This window comes from Megalobrama amblycephala, linkage group LG2 (assembly GCF_018812025.1).
Source record: "Megalobrama amblycephala isolate DHTTF-2021 linkage group LG2, ASM1881202v1, whole genome shotgun sequence".
Classification (NCBI taxonomy): Eukaryota; Metazoa; Chordata; class Actinopteri; order Cypriniformes; family Xenocyprididae; genus Megalobrama; species Megalobrama amblycephala.
This window is the reverse complement of record NC_063045.1, coordinates 31010512-31032084: the sequence shown is the minus strand read 5'-3', so window position 1 is coordinate 31032084 and position 21573 is coordinate 31010512. Positions and strand designations below refer to the sequence as shown.

The 21573-nt window shown below is 37.3% G+C and overlaps 2 protein-coding genes across 7 annotated transcripts in view; both read left to right on the top strand.

Annotated features, from left to right (window-relative positions):
- The window catches only part of si:ch211-126j24.1 (phosphofurin acidic cluster sorting protein 2), a 93422-nt gene extending 82955 nt beyond the window's left edge, over positions 1-10467 (top strand). For all 4 annotated transcript variants that reach the window (XM_048170211.1, XM_048170207.1, XM_048170224.1 and 1 more), the window contains 6 exons: positions 2383-2425; positions 5073-5115; positions 5208-5349; positions 5543-5766; positions 5862-5975; positions 8264-10467. In XM_048170211.1, coding sequence (XP_048026168.1) covers positions 2383-2425; positions 5073-5115; positions 5208-5349; positions 5543-5766; positions 5862-5975; positions 8264-8379 — 682 coding nt within the window. In that variant the 3' untranslated portion in view covers positions 8380-10467. The remainder of the gene's footprint in view (positions 1-2382; positions 2426-5072; positions 5116-5207; positions 5350-5542; positions 5767-5861; positions 5976-8263) is intronic.
- Positions 10468-15591: 5124 nt separating this feature from the next.
- klc4 (kinesin light chain 4) overlaps positions 15592-21573 on the top strand; it is a 45930-nt gene continuing 39948 nt past the window's right edge. For 2 of the 3 annotated variants that reach the window (XM_048170195.1, XM_048170202.1), the window contains exon 1: positions 15594-15766. The gene's annotated coding sequence lies outside the window, so the exon portion shown is untranslated. Of the gene's footprint in view, positions 15767-21573 lie in introns of all 3 variants that reach the window. The other variant, XM_048170188.1, reaches the window with a different exon arrangement.

Here is a 21573-nt window from a genome sequence, read left to right as displayed (position 1 = left end):
CTCCTTCTCCTGATGACTCACAGAATCTTACACAGATGAAAAAGGAGCTTAGGGCAGTTTTTGTACACTTTGTATGAGGTGTTGCTTGGTCCAGGTGCAGAACCTACCCTTGCCTTGCAAACAACCTCAATGACTTGCTTCAACTGCAGCTCTGACAAGTCAAACTGTGTGTCGGGTTCAGGAGGGTCTATCAAGATGTCACACTGCCCCAAATCTTGTTCTCTCTTAGGATCACTATATGTATTACTCAAATATTGATTAATTTCTTCCTATGAACAGACCAGCTTTCCACTGCACTTCTGCCCCAGCAACTCCTTGGTGAACTTAAAGGGGTCGCCTATAAAAGCAGCACATCTTCGGGCCCTTTCACGGTGGCGCCTCTGATGCCACTCTGCTCGGCGGAGGACCATGATCATCTTTTGCAGGAAACCCATCAGCTGAGCTAAGCCAATGTGCTCACTCTCTCCTGCTTCCTTGTATTGGGACTTCAGTGCTATGATATCCTGCCTAATGTTATGAATCCTCACCACTCTATGGTTTTTAGGGTAAGATGTTCTCATACTTTTTCCCTCCTCTTCTCCAAACCATTCTGCTCCCATGCTGACAATGACTGTTGTCATGGCTTGCACCTTTCCATCAGCCTCACCCTTAACAGTTGCCTCCAAAATCTGGTTGACATCTTCATCAAACTGTTCCCACAGTGAACTCATACTAGCTACTGGCCATTTGATCCACCTCCTGCTGAACTTAATGTTGGGGGCATTTGTTTGCAACACGTGGAGGTTCCAGGATCTGTGGGGTGACTCCGGACCTGGCTCCTCCTGCATCTCACCAAGTTGAACACCTGTGCATTGTGCTGCTCCTCCTCCTACCAAACACTTCATTCTTGCTTGGTGGATCTTCAAGCCATGATCATTCTTGCAGACTTTGCCACATATACACTGGCTATTCGTAGTCGTTTTTTACATTGCCTGGGTCTAAAACCAAGCTCTGTGGGAGTCCTCCTTACAGCCATCCCTTTCTGCCCCGGTATCCGTCTCTCCGAGCTGTCACTGAGTCTCCAGTTGTCACCACACTATTCATGGTTGTCATGGTTGACGAATCATGACTTGTTTGTGAAAATGTTCATATGCAGATTTCACACACAAATTTACACCAAACCTGAACACTAAGAGAACTTCTTTTTTGTTGAGTTTTATTTATTTATTTTAGTTTTTTTTTTATTTATTTATCATGGACATTCTTGAATGTCATTGACCCAATTGGTAGAGTTTGTACATTCACGGCTTCAAATTTAGAAAAGGAATTTTGAAGTTTGAGACACCTAAAGAAGATATTGCAAGCAGAGAGATTTCTCAAAGTTGTGATTGGTCATTGTACATGTTGGTCAGACATTCTCTTCCTGTATAAGTGGGCGGTTCTTGGCTTAAATAAGTTACAGTGTGGATCAAACATTAAGCCAGTTATAGTCAGAAGACTGGTTACACGAGACTACTCTTGTGCCAGCCCTGTTTTTGTCAGCTACAATCGAAAAAATTCAGAATTTTGGAAGTTCCTCTTGTTCTGGTTTCCTGAGTCTGGAGAGCAGCTACTATCAGTTGTAGACAACTCTTGGGAAGTGCCATGAAAGATTAGATAAGAATAGCCCTATTGACACCTGATATTAAGATGCATTTTGGTGGATTGGATCACAAGTAGACAAGAGAGACACATTCCTGCTTACACATGGTGTTTTAATCCGTTCTTTTGTCCACTTTCAACCACTTCTGTCCTGATTTGTTTGAGGGAAGGGTCTATGGGTGGGTCAATCTATGGGATTTTTCAGATATTTCAATCTAATAGACAAAATATGCTCATGCAATTTACATATGAACACTCTGGAAACAATGGAAAAGCATACAGAGAGCAGCAGCTTTCATTTCTGCTCTGACAGCCGTTTTCAACTACCTCTGGAAGTGGTCGAAAGTGGACAAGCTCAAAACATCTTTGAGACTCCGTTTACACCTGTATTTATCGTTGTCCACTTGTGATCCAATCGACCAAAATGCATCTTAATACCAGGTGTAAACAGGGCCAATGAGTTCAATAATGAAGTGTCCCCATAGCCTGCAGCCTTACACCCCCCTGACTGGTGGAGGATGTAAGAAGCTATCCCAGCGTCCTCATGACCCAGAGCCATGGCATGAGCCCTCACACTCACTGTGGTCTCTCACAGCACTCTGTCAGCTAGAGGGCACCACTCTGTGTCACACTATCAGATCTTACACCCCTCATTCTCACCCCCCACACGCATCTCACAGACCATCCGCCCTCACTGACAGCTTAACATTACACGTCCGGTCCAACCCGTGCTAACATTTCCCTCCTGTTTGACTTCGACAGCCCTGACGAAGATTCCTGCCAGAAGTTTGTCCCGTTCATTGGGGTGAGAAATGCTTTTTCTTATTCAATTCCTCTCTGTTGTTTTTCTAAAGATGCAAATATACTTGGTTGTCCCATTAAAAAAAAGCATATCCCATGTATGTCATGGTGAGAAATATGTTTATATTTATATTTATATTTCATATATTTGAATTATAATTAAATATTGAATTAAATCTAAATATATATTTAAATTAGTAACTCATTTAAACTAAAATCAATGTTTAGCACAAGCCTGTTATTGTATGATTTTCCAAAATGGAAAATTCTATGCAAATATTCAGTTTTTACACAAATTGTGAGCTCATCCTAATGAAGTTGGTTCAACCAAAAGTTATTGTAAGAAAACAGTTTTAAAGGGTTAGTTTACCCAAATTTGAAAATAATGTCATTTATTACTCACCCTCATGCCGTTCCACACCCTTAAGACCTTTGTTAATCTTCGGAACACAAATTAAGATATTTTTGCTGAAATCTGATGGCTCAGTGAGGCCTCCATAGCCAGCAATGACATTTCCTCTCTCAAGATCCATTAATGTACTAAAAACATATTTAAATCAGTTCATGTGAGTACAGTGGTTCAATATTTATATTATAAAGCGGCGAGAATATTGTTGGTGCGCCAAAAAAATAAAAAAAATAAAGACTTATATAGTGATGGCCGATTTCAAAACACTGCTTCAGGAAGCTTCAGAGCGTTATGAATCAGCGTGTCGAATCATGATTCGGATCGCATGCCAAATCACCAAACTGCTGATCACCAAACTACTTTGGTGGTCCGAACAGCTGATTCGACACGCTGATTAATTTATGCTCCGAAGCATCCTGAAGCAGTGTTTTGAAATCGGCCATCACAATATAAGTCGTTATTTTGTTTTTTTGCCGCACCAAAAATATTCTCGTCACTTTATAACATGAATATTGAACCACTGTAGTCACATGAACTGATTTAAATATGTTTTTAGTACATTAATGGATCGTGAGAGAGGAAATGTCATTGCTGGCTATGGAGGCCTCACTGAGCCATCGGATTTCAACAAAAATATCTTAATTTGTGTTCCGAGGATTAACGAAGGTCTTACTAGTGTGGAATGCCATGAGGGTGAGTAATACATTTTCATTTTTAGGTGAACTAACCCTTTAAGTGTTACCTACTTTCATAAAATGTTGTTTTTTTTAATGTTTATTGCAGGAAAATAATGGAATCACTCAAATCTGCATTCAGAGATTAAAATTTTGGTAACAGGGTAATTCTAAACCTCATTTAAAATAAATATAACATAAAACAGCTCATAATAATTTATGTTGACTAGGGATGTAACGATTCACTCAACTCACGATTCGATACGATTCACGATACTGGTTTCACGATTCGATTTTCTCACGATTTTTTTTAACAAAATGAGATTTAAATGAGAAAGTGTCTTTTTATTATTTCTCAGACAAAATGCTGTATATTTCTTTGTGAAATTGAAATATCTTTATAACAACTAAATTGAAATTTTAAAACAAATCCTAAATCAAATAAATAAATAAATAATACAAATAAAAGAAATCTCTTCATATGAGTACATGAACAAGACGTTTATTTGCTCTATTACAGGCTGAACTATCTGTAGCCATTTAAAATTAGAGGCAACCACTGCATTTTAATCACAATCCCAACAAAGATGCTGTTTGAGCAGTTTTTAATTTAAATTAGATTGTATAATTTTTAACATCTGAAGCAAAAACAGAATGTTCAGACTTTAGCTTTGTGAAATTATGCTACATAAAACTTCATAAGAGCAGAAGGGCTGCATAAGAACGCAAATTCACTGTCTGGCAGCAGGTGGCGCTTATGGAACAGCGGCAATACAGCGCTTCCATGGTTACCGCTCTAAACAAACAGCGCTGTGCGCTAAAACTATTTTAAAAGCCATTGTATGGAAGTAAGATGAAAAGAAAATACCATCTAAACTTTTCTGAACACAGTCAGTTCTCCTCAGCTATACATTCATATAACCCCCCGCCCCCAAATGTATCGCGATTCATTTAGCATCTCAACCCACTTGAATCGTCACATATTTTAATCGATTTTCAACCGGTTCCAGATGCATCGTTACATCCCTAATGTTGTCAGTGAACAACTATTTCACTTCTTTTTGCTTAGTTGGAAAAAGAAAAAAAAACAAGACTTTTTTTTTTTTTTTTAACCTAATTTGCGGAATGTGTAGAGCATATTATGCACTGATTCCTGCATATTGTATACTAAAATATTTGAAACTGCAATGTGTAAAGATAAATGTTTGAAACAATAGTATGCTACATTTCTCTTCTATTGGCAAGTTGCATACAGTTATCATCTATGAAAGATATTTTGTGTTTTAACCTAATTTGATGTAAAATTGTCTTGGAACAAACCACTATCAACTGTGATTTTTAACATCTTATTCTTGACTTATCATTTGGTTGAAATCACGTCACATTGAAAATGGAAGGTCAAGTCAAAAGCATTGCATTGTAGGATACAGTATTATGCACAGTACTGGTGGTATATTACACATTTTGGAGTTATTCTATAAATATGGAAAATACTGCAGAAATAGTACAAACAATAGTATGCTGTTTCAAACATAATTCATTCAGGATTTGGATGTGTTTTCTTGCAGTTGGTTAAAGTGGGAATTGTGGAGCACAGCTTATCCACATCAGGTAGGATTTGCATTTAGCCAATAACACAATGAAAACAATAACAGCAGTGAAATATGACTGATGTGTGTGTGTTTGTGTGTGTCGTCTGGCAGTGGATTCTGATGATGCAGTGATGGTGGGCAGTGTGAACATGCTCTCCTCACCTCCAGCGCAGACGGGAACGCCGTATGGGAAAGACATGACCTCCACCCCTCCCTCATCCCCCTCTGTTTCTGCCAGTCTCTCTGGAGCAGGGTACGAGAAACTATGTAGAGCACAAATGCTTAAGAATCCTGATCTTTGTCCTAGACAACAATGTCATTTCTGTGAGAAATGAGGTTGAAAATGAGCATGAAGATGAGTCAAACATGGCATTGGTGCCAGTGAAAAAGCGTTTTTGCGTACATTATCTACTGCACTCTTATATTTCATATGTATCTGTGTGCAGTTCTCCAGGCACCGGGGGTGAGGTGATGGGTCTTCAGGTGGACTACTGGACGTTACAGGGTGCAGAGAAGAAGAAAGAGGGCGAGAAAAGAGACGTGGGGATTAAGAACACGTTGAAGAGTAACTTCCGCTCTCTGCAGGTTTCCCGAATCCCCAACGGAGGAGAGCCAACACCCCCTCCTGGCATGGCCATGACAGTTGTCATGAAGGAGAAAAACAAGAAAGGTGTGTTGCCTTAAAATGAGCTGCTGTGAGGGTGATTAGTTGGCTCCTATGTGCTGTTGCTTTTAGTTTCACGTCTGGTTTCCTTCTACACTCAGTGATTTTCCTGAGCAAGAAGCTGAAAGAGAAGGATGTGGACTCTAAGAGTCAGGTGATAGACAGCATCAGCAGACTCATCTGCACAGCTAAACACCAGCACACCATGCTGAAGGGTAAGCCAACACACAAACACATGAAATCCAATGCGCAGAAAGTCCCAGTAGTGTGATTTTGTGGTTGTACCTGACTGCCACCCTGTGGTCACTTGAGCAATACCTTATAGTCACTACAGTCTAACTGTGATGTCTGTAATAAATCCATGCATGGCTTATCATTACCATTAATGTTATAAAAGTTAAGACTTTTATAATGTTACAAAAGATTTCTGTTTCTAATTAAAGATGTTCAACTAACTTTGATTAAAGAATCTTTTTAGAAATGTATCATGGTTTCCACAAAAATATGAAGCAGCACAACTGTTTTCAACATTGATAATAATAAGAAATGTTTCTTGAGCATCAGTTCAGCATATTAGATTGATTTCTGAAGGATCATGGGACACTGAACACTGGACTAATGATGCTGAAAATTCAGTTTTGATCATAGGAATAAATTACATTTTAACATATATTACAATAGGCCTACAGAAAACATTAAGGGTGTAACGATACATTGATTTATCAAGATATTGTGATATAAAAATGTGATGATATGTATTGTTTATGTAAATGATATGATTTGGCAATATAGGCCTGATTTCACAGACAGGGCTTGGATTAAACCAGGATTAGGCCTTAGTTCAAATACGGCAAGTATCTTTTGTAAACATGCCTTAAACATTACTCGTGTGCATCTTGAGACAAAACAATGGCAGTGACATACAGTGCCCTCCACTAATATTGGCACCCTTAGTAAATATGAGCAAAGGCAGCTGTGAAAATAAATCTGCGTTGTTTATCCTTTTGATCTTTCATTCAAAAATTCACAAAATTCTAACCTTTCATTGAAGTAAAACAATTGAAAGTTGGGGGGAAACTCACATTAGGAAATAAATGTTTTTCTCCAATACATGTTGGGCACAATTACTGGTACTCCTAGAAATTCTTATAAGTAAAATATCTCTGAAGTATATTCCCATTCATATTTACTTCTTTTTTTTTTTTTTAGCACACCAGGGTGATAAAGAACATAAAATTGTCCAGCCATGACTTCCTGTTCCACAGGAGTATAAACATGAGGAAACACAAAGGCCAAATTCCCTTAACCATTCATCACAATGAGTAAAACCAAAGCATATAGTTCTGATGTGCAGCAAAAGATTGTTGAGCTTTACAAAATAGAAAATGTAAGAAAAAAGCTAACGCATTGAAAATCCCCATTTCCACCATCAACACAATAATTACGAAGTCCCAATCATCAAAAGATGTTACAAATCTGCCTGGAAGAGGACGTGTGTCTAAATCGTCCTAATGCGCAGTAAGGAGGAGAGTTTGAGTGGCCAAAAACTCTCCAAGGTTCACAGCTGGAGAATTGCAGAAATTAGTTGCATATTGGGGTCAGAAAGCCTAAAAAAATTACCAAACAGCACCTACATCCCCAAAATTTGTTTGGGAGGGTTTCAAGAAAAATCCTCTGCTCTCATCCAGAAACAATCTCCAGCATATTCAGTTGTCAGACAAGACTGGAACTTCAAACGAGACCGGCTTCTATGGTCAGATGAAACAAAAAAAAGAGCTTTTTGGCAGCAAACCCAGCAGATGGGTTTGGTGCACACATGGATAAAAAGTGCCCACGGTTAAATATACTGCTGGATCTTTAATGTTGAGGGCCTACCTGACTGTAAACCTGACTGTCCCTGCTAGAAATCTTATAATGAGCCATGGTTGGATCTTCCATCAGGACAATGATCCAAAACAAACATCAAAATCAACACAAAAATGTGTCACTGAACACAAAATGAAGCTTCTGCTATGGCCATCCCAGTGCAATGAGTGTATCGTTACACCCCTAGAAAACTGATATTTTCAGTCACAATAATATTACAATATTACTGTTTTTATATTTTGTTCAAATAAGTGCAGCCTTTGGTAAGCTTAAGATTTTTCTTAAAAAACATTTTAAAAATGTTGAATGGTAGTGTATATTGTAAATACCATAATTCTATATTTCTGTTATGTATTAAATTAAAACCATTATGGTTGTAAATATTTGTTCTGATGAAGATTCAACTATATTACAATTTTCTAAATAATATAAATCGGGAAATGTGTTTTCAATTTAGTTCAATGTGATTCAACTTGATTATTTTGTAAAATTTTAGTACTGTTACAAATGCACTGGATTTGTGAACTGAAATTCTGGATCAGATATTTTTGAGATTTTGAGCTCATTTGGTGTTAGATGTAATTGTGTTCCTTTTAACAGCAGTCTTTTTTAAAATTGTCTTTTTTCCCCTCTGCAGTGTCCATTGATGGTGTAGAGTGGCACGACGTGAAGTTTTTCCAGCTGGCCGCGCAGTGGCCAACTCACGTGAAACACTTCCCTGTAGGAATCTTTGGCTACAGCAAGGCTGTGTGACCTGCTGGTGCCATTCTGGAACTTTCTCCAGCACAAGGGGAATTCACGGATGGTGGGATCAAACAGACAAATGGATTTTCCTGTGGAAATGGTCAATTTGAAAGCCTGTGTCCTTGACAGAAATGTTGTTAGTGATGTTACTTGTCATTTTTGTTGCTTTGGCAGTGAAAGGAGCATTGGTGTGTTTGAAACAAATGCTGTCTTTTATGTTAAGATAAGCAGCACATGTTGTGGTAGGAATCGTACCGGCACGTATGGCAGCTTCAGTTTGCACTTTGTTGGGTTATAGTTTGATATTATTTCTGTGAAATTATCTGTGTTGATAATTGTTCTATGTACAATATTATAGGGTGGGATTTATGAAGTGAGTTTGACTGAAATTGTATTCATGAAATTGTTTGTTTGTGTGGAGTATGGTAATGGTGTGTTGATATTCACAAATGGGAAAGGTTAAAGGAAGAGTTCTCCCAAAAATTCTTGTTGAACTACAAAAATCATGACAGATTTGTGTGAGGAACAGATAGCTCTTAAATGTTATTTTGTGTCAGTTTTGATGTCTTTGAGTTGAACTATTCCTTTAAATGACAAATGGGAGGAGTTTAGGTGCAAATGGGAGGGGCTATGGAACAAGTGGGAGGGGCTTACGTTGCTGTTTTTTTTTATGAATTTAGCGTAGCTGTGAATTCTAAATGGCACATCCTTTAAATTTAGTAACATGAACACTTGCATTAAAAAAGGTGAGTTTGGTTGTATTTAATACAGTACTTTATAATTTCATTACCTGGATGAATATCAAAGGCATGTTGAGGGGGAGGGGAACACACGTGGACTACATGTGTTCACATGTGTGGTGCTTTAGGGGTTTTTTGTATGGAGAAGGCAGCTTGTGTGGGTTTAATCTAAAGGGAGATCTCAGTTTGTAATGTTAAATGCTTTAAAAAGCCCTTTAAATTGTTTTATCCCCGCTCTGTGTGGGGCTGTGAGCAGATATTTTCACTTTTTACTCTTTTTACATTTTTACCTGCCATCTCTGATCATACCACTATTTTGAGTGTTTTAGGAAAGCTGTGTCTTTGTGTGTTGAATACAGCGTCCAGTTACTGCCAGTGAATAAGGGCTTGTATTGAAAGATTGTTGGGATGACAAAAGGCCATCCGCTGTAACTTTTTTGTAACTTTGGTGGTAGATCTGTTTATGTTCGCTCACGCTTCAAAAGTCCCTTTACAAAAACTGCCCATTTGTAAATACTGAAAGAGGGTGACACAGCTTTACCTGTGTGTGTGTGTGTGTGTGTGTGTGTGTGTGTGTGTGTGTGTCTGTGAAAGGTTTTCAGTATTAATTTTAGGGGGTGAGTTTGCTGTTACGACTTATGGCGTTATTTTACAGCCATGCGCAACTGCGATATAGTTAAATTGTGCATAAAATAGACGTTTTTCATGTCTTTCATGAGTAGAACTGTTACTCTTCTTTTCATTGTATGTTTTAGCCTACTTTTATACTGGTTTTGTTTTTGAGGTGGGCTGCTGGGGTTTGGTCAACCATTTTGGGCCTCTAGTTGTTTTTAAGCACTACTTTTAGGGCGACATGAGGAGCTTTTTTCTTTTTTAATCTGTAAAACTGAGAACACTAATATTTGATCTGTCTGTTTCAAATAGAACTGCAGACATTTGCACAAACATTATTTTTAAGTTTGACAGTACTGATTCTGAATGAACCACTGAGGAAAGCTTCTCTTCTTCTATTCTCTGTAACGTGTGTACATAAACGTACAGTATACTGCCATTTCATATCCTTTATACAGGTTTGAATTGTCATACAAATACTAAAATGATTTTAACCATGGCTGCATTGTGATTTTTTTAACATTTACTATTAGTATTTTTTTTCTATTTGCCTTTTTAAAGGAGTTGGACTCTTTTATAGACTTTTTCTTTTTTGTTTTGCTTTCAGACATTAACATGTAAATGAAAATAAGAAAGTGGACCAGTGTGTTCTGGTTGTTGAGTGCACAGACAAAAACTTTTTTTTTCAGTATTTGATAAATACTTAATGGAGGATTGTGCAAATAAATGACAAATAATAAAAGTATGTTTGTGTTGTACTATATGTCTATGGTAGCCCTGCTGAAAAAATCCAGCATTGCTGGTCACCAGTATAAGGTATGTTTTGCATGCTGGGACCAGCTTGGTGTGCTGGTGGGCCAGCATATGTTATCTTTTGGGTGCTGGTATGATCCCAGCAAGACCACATCAAAATGTATGTATGTATATGTCAAGTCAAGTCAAGTCAAGTCAAGTCAAGTCACCTTTATTTATATAGCGCTTTTTACAATGCAGATTGTGTCAAAGCAGCTTTACATTGATAACTGGTACATAATTTTGGCTGCACAGCAGCTTTTAAAGAATAGTGTCAATGCAGGCAGATCAAAGCACTGTTGAATAAATGTCAAGAATACTGTTGAATACCAAATGTCAAGTCAAATGTCAAGTGTCCCCAACTAAGCAAGCCAAAGGCGACAGCGGCAAGGAACCCAAACTCCAACAGGTGACATCAGGTGGCAAACAAGTGGCAAATAGGTGTTAAAATGGAGAAAAAAACCTTGGGAGAAACCAGGCTTAGTCGGGGGGCCAGTTCTCCTCTGGCGAACAGTGCTTTGTTACGAATCAGGTTGCCATCATAAGTCTGATAGGTTCGCAACAATCAAAGTATTTATTTCAGTTCCATCTAGTTGAGGATCGTATTCATCACGCCGGTATGGATGGTTTGTTGAGGAACTGTGCTACTGGCTGTCGTGTCGATGAGGCCTTCACAATGGATGATCCAGTTGACTCGATCTCTGCTGATACTTCAGGGCTGTGTTGTGGTCGTGTCCAGTTGAGGATCGTATTCATCACGCCGGTATGGATGGTTTGTTGAGGAACTGTGCTACTGGCTGTCGTGTCGATGAGGCCTTCACAATGGATGATCCAGTTGACTCGATCTCTGCTGATACTTCAGGGCTGCGTTGTGGTCGTGTCCAGTTGAGGATCGTATTCATCACGCCAGTATGGACAGTTTGTTGAGGAATTGTGGCACTGGCTGTCGTATTGATGATGTCTTCACAATGGATGATCAAGTCGACTCGATCTCAGCTGATACGTCAGGGCTGCGTTGTGGTCGTGTCATGGCGCTGGTCCTTGGTCTCAGCTGGATATGGCTCGGATCCGGTTGACTACGGTAAACCTCAGGATAAACAGAAAGACTAATATTAGCATTGATGCCATTCTTTTTCTGATGTAACGAGTACATCTGGTGTTATAGGAAGTGTTCCTGGTTCCAGCTGACCTAATTTATGTAGCCTAATAATCCTTTAACGGATTTGAAAATATAAATTGATAATGTGTTATGTGTATGCCAGGTTAAAGAGATGTGTTTTTAGTCTAGATTTAAACTGACAGAGTGTGTCTGCATCCCGAACAATGCTAGGAAGATTGTTCCAGAGTTTGGGTGCCAAATAGGAGAAGGATCTATCGCTTGCGGTTGATTTTGATATTCTAGGTATTATCAGCTGGCCTGAATTCTGAGATCGCAATAAACGTGAAGGATTATAATGATTTAAGAGCTAGCTCAGGTACTGGGGAGCTAAACCATTTAGTGCTTTGTAAGTAATTAGCAAGATTATAAAATCTATACAATGTTTAACAGGAAGCCAATGCAGTGTTGACAGAACTGGGCTAATATGGTCATACTTCCTAGTTCTAGTAAGAACTCTAGCTGCTGCATTTTGTACGAGCTGTAGTTTATTTATCAAGCGGGAGGAACAACCACCCAGTAGAGCGTTACAGTAATCTAGCCTTGAGGTCATGAACACATGGACTAACTGTTCTGCATTTTTCTTTGAGAGCATATGTCGTAGTTTAGATATATTTTTAAGATGGAAGAATGCGGTTTTGCAGATGCTAGTAACATGGCCTTCAAATGAAAGATTGGTATCAAAGAGCACACCCAGGTTCCTAACTGACGACGAAGACTTAACAGAGCAGCCATCAAGTGTTAGACAATATTCTGAAAACTACTTCACGCAATTCTTATTGCGTGAAGTAGTTTTCAGTCCAAAAATTAGAATCTCTGTTTTTTCTGAATTTAGTAGTAGGAAATTACTGGTCATCCAGTTTTTTATATCAGCTATACATTCTGTTAATTTAGCGAATTGGTAAGTTTCGTCAGGGCGTGAAGAAATATAGAGCTGAGTATCATCAGCGTAACAATGAAAACTAACGCCATGCTTCCTAATGATATCTCCCAAGGGTAGCATGTACAGAGTGAAAAGCAATGGTCCTAGTACTGAGCCTTGCGGTACTCCATATTTAACTTGTGATCAATATGAAATTTCTTCATTTACTACTACAAACTGATAACGGTCAGATAAGTATGATTTGAACCATGCCAATGCAATTCCACTAATGACAACATAGTTTTCGAGATTATTTTCGAGTTATTTAGAAGAATATTGTGATCAATAGTGTCAAATGCAGCACTAAGATCCAGTAACACTAATAGAGAGATACAAATACGATCTGATGATAAGAGCAAATCATTAGTAACTCTATTGAGAGCAGTCTCAGTACTATGGTACGGTCTAAATCCTGACTGGAAATCCTCACAGATACTATTTCTTTCTAAAAAGGAACATAGTTGTGATGAAACTGCCTTTTCTAATATTTTTGACAGAAAAGTGAGATTTAAAATCGGCCTGTAATTGACTAATTCTCTAGGATCAAGTTGTGTTTTTTTAATAAGAGGTTTAATAACAGCCAGCTTAAAAGTTTTTGGTATGTATCCTAGTGATAAAGATGAATTAACAATATTAAGAAGAGGAACTATGACCTCCAGAAGCATCTCTTTCAATAGCTTAGTCGGTATAGGGTCTAACATACATGTTGATGATTTTGATGATTTAACAAGTTTAGACAATTCTTCCTCTCCAAGGAAGTAAATGAATTGAATTTTTCTTCAGGGACACTACAATGCACTGTCTGACACAATACTGTAGTAGACGTTTGCATGGTTATAATTTTTTCTCTAATATTATCAATCTTGCAAGTAAAGAAGTTCATAAAGTCATTACTGCTGTGCTCTTTGGAAACATCAGAAGTTGAAGCTTTATTTCTTGTTAATTTAGCCACTGTATCAAATAAATACCTAGGGTTGTGTTTATTTTCTTCTAAAAGTTTTGAAAAATAGGCAGATCTAGCGGTTTTTAAGGCCTTTCTGTACTCAATCATTCTCTCTCTCCACGAAATGCGAAATACTTCTAGTTTTGTTTTCTTCCAGCTGCGCTCCATTTTTCTAGCTGCTGATTTTAGGGCCCGAGTGTGCTCATTGTACCATGGCGTTGGATTAATTTCCTTAATCTTTTTTAAACGCAAAGGAGCAACTGAGTCTAATGTGTGGAAAAGACAGAGGCAATAGTTTCTGTTGCAACATCGAGGTCTTCTAAGCTGTCTGGTATGCTAAGGTGATGAAACTGATCAGGAAGATTATTTATAAAGCGATCTTTAGTGGTAGAAGTGATGGTTCTACCATATTTATGGCAGGGAGGCAGTTTAGCCTCTTTGACTAAATGTAGTAAGGACTTTATCTGCAGCTAGTACTAATTCTGATAGAAAATCTGCAATTTCTTTGATAAAGTCTGTATGGTGTCCTGGTGGCCTGTATACAGTAGCCAGCCCAAATGTCAACTTACATAATGTTACGTAAAGCACCATCACTTCGAAGGAATTATATTTGAAAGACTTCTGGCTGATACTGTAAATATTACTACTATAAATTACAGCAACACCTCCCCCTTTGCCTTTCCAAGACAATTTTTCAAATTCATTTGAGTAAATTATTAGAAAAAACACATGTCGTTGGTTACATGTTTACTAGTACACAGTAAAATCCTCAGTGTTAAACAAACACTGCTCAGTTTTCATATGGTCCCAATCTATAAAGTTTAAAAGTAACACTGAAGCAATGTTGCAGTTAGTGAAATAAGGTAGATTCACTCTATGAGTGATGATTGAGCATTAAGGCCTCGCATGCGAAATTTTCGCACATTAAAAAATAAATACGACCTCACGTTATGTCAATCATGTTTGCACACTGCCTCCGAAACTGTAGTCCATCATAAAAAAATTCGGATCAGGTTTGATTTTCTGTGTTTATTCTACTTACGGAAAAAATGGAACTGGCGCCGCGTTCGTTCCGTAAGTAGAATAGGGAAGGTGTAGGACATACAGCTTAAGCTTTTTGAAGAATACGAAAGTGCGGTTTTGGCGGAACCACTTGGAAGCCGATCATTTGTTTATATAAAGCATATACATTTGTATTTTTTTTCGAAAATGACCAATCTTTCTCTAGATAAGAACCTTATTCCTCGTCTGGTATCGTTTAAAGCCCTTTGAAGCTGCACTAAAACTGTAATTTTGACCTTCAACCGTTTGGGCTCCATTGAAGTCCACTATAAGGAGAATAATCCTGGAATGTTTTCATCAATAACCTTAATTTCTTAGAAAGAAGGACATGGACATCTTGGATGACATGGGGGTGAGTAAATTATCAGGAAAATGTTATTTGAAAGTGAACTAATCCTTTAATTTTATGCTTTAATTTCCAGTTTTATAAACATTCCTACAAATTACATTAATCTTTATCATTTATCATCTTGTATTGTATTCTGCCAGCAGATGGCATTAAAATCAAAGTAAACTGTGATCTGATGTCATCCGTCAGGCGAGTTTTCCCCCCAGGAATATTTAAATATTTATAAGTTCTATAAGTTCGAATTCTAAAATTAATAATAATAAATGACTAGTAATGAATATAGGCTAATAGAAGAATCTTAATCATCTATAAATCTAATTTATATGTATTGTTTTCTAATAAAATATACAAAACACCCGCATTCTATAATAAGTGTAACTCCATCTGCTGACATGATTTATCAGACAGTTTACCTTTAAAAGTAAATTATCTGAATTTCTCCTCTCGAGGCCTAACTTATGAATATTGATTATCCCAATCTTCCTGGGATGTCCGCTCATATTATCTCATTAATATTCATAACCAAGTATGTCGCCCGCTACCAGCAGCCCATTATAATCGAAGTGCCACCCGCTTACTGCCTTTCAGCCAATCAGTTAAGACCATCACGTTACATAATTAATATTGATGAGCCATGCCTTCGCCATAGTAGAATTGGTGAAGCGCAGCCGCAGAAAGTGCGCAGTGCCGGTCCAGTGTTCGGTGATCCTGACTTCTCGCAGCCCGGTTCTGGATATGTGATGTATTTTCTCTTAGTTTAACCTTGATTTAATACGGTGCCGTACATCAGTTGCTGTGAACGGAGCAGTGATCGTAGCAGGTAAGTTTTGATATGTTAATGAGCATCAGAGTGTCTTTGTAATAATACACATGGCGTTATGTATAGTGTTAATAATAAGAGGTAACCAATAATGCATGTCTATTGTAAAGATCAGTAGATTTACATTTAAATGAGTCTGTGTTATGTAAGCAAATGGTCTAGGGATTTGTTTTGATCGCGTTTTTATCTGTTAGCAATATCCAGCGTGTGGGTTTGGGTTGGGTTTTTTGGACCGTGTCATAAACTCAGATCATTGTACAGTGACCTATGGACTGACTGTGTCTCATGCATCAGCAAATAAGCACCAGGACAACACCCCGTATATTAACACCTGATGCAGTATTTCAGTAGATCTAATAACATACTTTAAAAACACTCAGTACATTACAGTAGATATAATGTTTACTGTCTCTGATAACACCCTATACACAGAATGGCTATTATGTTTTCACCCAAACACATCATTTTCTTCTGCTTGTAATGTTGTGTCATGTACTTAAAATACTTCTTAAAGTGGTAACATCTATGTTAGTTGTATACAGACATTTTCAAATATTTTTACACAGTTTGTGTTCTGTGATCTTAAGATTAGGACATAAACTACTACAATACAAACCTAGATTTTCAGTTTCTTTTGCACTCTCTTGTGTCTAACATCCCCGACGGCACATTTAGTGCATTTAGAGCATGCAGACACGGCCACTCCTCACTTCAGCAAACAGTCCATGTCAATAACGCAGTCTAGATAAGAGCCACCCTTCACATCACTAGACATAACATGCTTACTGACATTTACAAATGTAGTGTCATGTCAGTGCTGAACACTTTTGCTAGGGCACAAATTATTGGATGTATTGTTTACTGTCTATTTGATCTGATGATGTTTTAACTGATTGATTTTTACATTTTCTGAAGGCTGCTTTTTAGCAAGTCTAACAGGTGAAAATGTCATTTCACATATACAAGTAAATGCATAGTACACAGTTTAATTGTTTTAAATCACAAAATTTGATTTGAGGAATATTACCAACCACAATTAGCAAATGTCACTATTAATAAACAAGACTGACATACCCATCAAACACTCTGATTAAGTTAGATAATTTACAGATAAACAGTATTTATTTAGCAAAAAAATAAATAAAAATGCAATTCATACATATACTGTAAAAATGATAAGCAAAGATTATTGGAGTACGTTTTACAAGAAAATACTATTTCAATTTTTTCTATTTCAGTTTCACATTGAGTTCAATGTACTTGCCATTTCTTTGCAATTATTTGTGAAATTTATTTGTGATTTAAACTCATTTTGATATTTCAATTCTCACAAATACACATGGAAGAATAAAACGATATAAAATAATATGAAAATAATGCATATGATAATATGAAAGAAATGTTTCAATAGGTTATGACATTTGTTTGTGATGTATTTATTGTGCATTGGCTGCTATGTATAATATGCTGGAACGGTCAGCTGAGCAACAAGATCGCAGCACATCTCATCTCATTCTTTCAAGGTTGCATGGCAAGAGCGTGTTCTTGGAATTGAAAAACTTTTTTTGGATTGAACTTTGAAATCATGGTGATATTTGGAGAAAAACTGCTTGTTGTGTGATCGTTTAAAGGTGCCCTCGAATGAAAAATTGAATTTATCTTGGCATAGTTAAATAACAAGAGTTCAGTACATGGAAATGACATACAGTGAGTCTCAAACTCTATTGTTTCCTCCTTCTTATATAAATCTCATTTGTTTAAAAGACCTCCGAAGAACAGGCGAATCTCAACATAACACCGACTGTTATGTAACAGTCGGGGTGTACGCCCCCGATATTTGCATATGCCAGCCCATGTTCCCAACATTATGAAAGGCATTAGACAAGGGCAGCCAGTATTAACATCTGGATGTGCACAGCCGAATCATCAGACTAGGTAAGCAAGCAAGAACAATAGCGAAAAATGGCAGATGGAGCAATAATAACTGACATGATCCATGATAACATGATATTTTTAGTGATATTTGTAAATTGTCTTTCTAAATGTTTCGTTAGCATGTTGCTAATGTACTGTTAAATGTGGTTAAAGTTACCATCGTTTCTTACTGTATTCACGGAGACAAGAGCCGTCGCTATTTTCATTTCAACACTTGCAGTCTGTATAATGCATAAACACAACTTCATTCTTTATAAATCTCTCCAACAGTGTAGCATTAGCCGTTAGCCACGGAGCACAGCGTCAAATTCATTCAGAATCAAATGTAAACAATATAACAGTATACAATACTCACATAATCCGACGCATGCATGCCGCATACATGACGAACACTTTGTAAAGATCCATTTGAGGGTTATATTAGCTGTGTAAACTTTGTTTAGGCACTGTTTAAGGCAAGCGCGAGCTCCGTGGGTGGAGAGCACGAGATTTAAAGGGGCCGCACAGCATAAATCGGCTCATATTTAATGATGCCCCAAAATAGGCAGTTAAAAAAATTAATTAAAAAAAATCTAGGGGGTATTTTGAGCTGAAACTTCACAGACACATTCAGGGGACACCTTAGACTTATATTACATCTTGTAAAAAAACGTTCGATGGCACCTTTAACTCTTTCCCTGCCAGCGTTTTTTTTTTTTTTTTTTTTTTTTTAAAGATGCCAGCCAGTGCCAGCGTTTTTGATCATTTTCACAAAAAAATTAATGGCCCCCAGAATATTTTGTTGTATGAATATCTGATCTGGTTTCAAAGTGATTTAATTTTATTTTGATATTTCTTTGGAGGGCATAAAGTAAAAAATGTCCTGTTAACCATAATGAAAAAAATTATTATTAAGGAAAAAAAATAAAATTTTTCCTTAATAATAATTTTCTTAACAAAATTATAAAAAGATGAAATTAAATTTTAGAGACCCTCGCAGACCATTATGACTGTTTGTCAAAGTTTGTAGGTTTCTTGAAACATAATCTTTTTATGACAAGGAAAGGTTAGTTCAGGTTGTAAAATGTCATGCAGTGCAACTCCCTTATATGATATTTATGAATTAGAAATGAGATGTGTACATTCACATGTTCCAGTTGTAGGGAATTTAAATTTAAACGTTTATTGAAAAAGTCTTTTAAAACCATATAAAACCAATATGAATACAACTTGGCTCGTGTTGTAAACTCAATATTTCCTTTTATTCATCTTGGCCACTCTTTGTCAATGACCCAGATACATTTGAAGCTTTCATGTAAGGACTTGACTCTAATATTCATTAGAGGTCATAAATCACATGTTAGTTCTAGACTGTTATTGAATTCAGAACACTGAGACATTTAGGAAACAAACCCTTCCCCATTGACTCAACCGATATTTAGATGAGGCTTTGGTGAATCATAAAGCTGACTAAATAATGAACATGTACCAGCTGCCTTTGAATCAGCTTTCAGCCACTAGGGAATCAAAGCATTGATTGAAATCTTTATTCGGTGTAGTAGTCACAAGACATGGAGCAGTTTAAGGACTGAATCTCCATGCAGACACAATGGTAGTGACAGAAGATTGTCCATAAGCTTTTGATGATGGGTTAATCTTGTACCCATCTGCCAAAGGCACCAATATGAGTCTGCCCCCCAGGCTATATTTCACCTCAAAAGAAAAAAGTATAAATAAAGTAAATCTGGTAACACTTTACAATAATATCCCATTAGTTAATGCATAAACTAACATTAACTAACATTAAGCAACACATTTTTACAGTTTTTATTAATCTTTGTTAACATTGGTATTAACAAAGATTGGGATGTCCATGTCTTCTGGCACTGGGTCTGCCTGCACACTTGTGTTTCTCACAGATTTCTCACATTTCATCACTGACTCAAAATTTTTGTTCTATTTTGGTTTCTTTGTTGCCATGGATATTAGAGAGGGTTGACCGGTTAGTTCAGAAAAGGCTAGAATACACTTCAAAACACTAGGCGTCATACAGGTGCTGTCTCAGTTGGTTCAAATGCCGTGACTACAGTGCTTACAAGATTCAAGAAATCCCAATTTTAGGTTCTGTATCAAATTTAAAATTCTGCTACTTAAACACCAAGCTTTACTGTCTGGCTCATGTGCGATTTTGACACACACACAAAAAAGAGGCCGTTTCTCAGTATGCTTTCTTAAGCTTGCATCCTTGTGTTGTCGTACTACCTCATCATAAACCATCGAAGTTCATTTGATAGAAGTTCTTGATACCAATGATGTGTCAAATGCAGACTTGAGAGAAACAAACTGTTAGAAATCCCTGAAGATGCTGCAGATGGACGATGTACAAAAGTATGTAAGCTTTTAACTCTGACTTAAAGGATTATTTCACTTTCAAATAAACTTTTCCTGATCATTTACTCACCCCCATGTCATCCAAGATGTCCATGTCCTTCTTTCTTCAGTCGAAAAGAAATTAAGGTTTTTGATGAAAACATTCCAGGATGATTCTCCTTATAATGGACTTCAATGGAGCCCAAACGGTTGAAGGTCAAAATTACAGTTTCAGTGGAGCTTCAAAGGGCTTTAAACGATACCAGATGAAGAATAAGTGTCTTATCTAGAATTTTCTAAAAAAAATACAAAGTATATTAGGGCTGCACGATATATCGCATGAGATTGTCACGCGCATTTCGTCAGTAAAGCCGGTTCCCTGATTACCGCTAAATCGCCATCACCTGCTTTCAAATAGAGCACCATTTAATAGACAGAGCCGTAGATCACTGAAAAGCCACGCAATATCACGTTCATATCGCAGATGAATCGCCTTCGATAATGAACGCGACATTGCGTGGCTTTTCATTGATCTACGGCTCTGTCTATTAAATGGCGCTCTATTTGAAAGCAGGTGATGGCGATTTAGCGGTAATCAGGGAACCGGCTTTACTGACGAAATGCGCGTGACAATCTCATGCGATATATCGTGCAGCCCTAAAGTATATACTTTATAATCACAAATGATCGCCTTGTAAGTGCTTCACCATTCCGCCTTTCGTATTCTTCAAAAAGCTTACGCTGTATGTCCTGCACCTTCCCTATTCTACTTATGGAAAAAATGGAACTGGCGCCACGCGTTCGTTTCGTAAGTTGAATAGATAAAACCCTTATTCCTCGTCTGGTATCGTTTAAAGCCCTTTGAAGCTGCACTGAAACTGTAATTTTCACTTTCAACCATTTGGAGCCAATTGAAATCCAGGGAATAATCCAGGGAATAATCCTGGAATTTTTTCTTTCATAAAAAACCTTAATTTCTTTTCGACTGAAGAAAGAAGGACATGGACATCTAGGATGATATGGGGGTGAGTAAATTATCATGAAATTTTTATTTGAAAGTGAACTAATCCTTTAAGAGATTCCTGCTGCAAGCTCACAAATACATGATGGCTCGAGAAAGAAAACATTTATTCATTTGTTTTGCTTAAATTAAATAAAGTAATTAAGTCCTGATGAATGCCTGCAGTATTTTATTGGCTTAATGAAAAGAACATTGACAAAGCATAGGTAACATTAAACATACTTTCATAATAGCTCTAATGGGTGTGCCAAAAGGTACACAATGCTACAACAGAAACTATATCCCTAACCCTACCCCCCCCCACCCCCCACCCTAACAGGCAGCTTTTGCAACCAATTGTTGGGACCCTTCGGCACGGCCATTACTCTGATCTGAAGATACCCACACTTACTAAAAGACTACATCCCGCAGTGTGTGGACTCTCTAGGTGTGTTTTTGTTTGTTTTTTGCAAAGTGACAGACATACACGATAATGTCAGATCATTCATCTTTAAAACAGCAA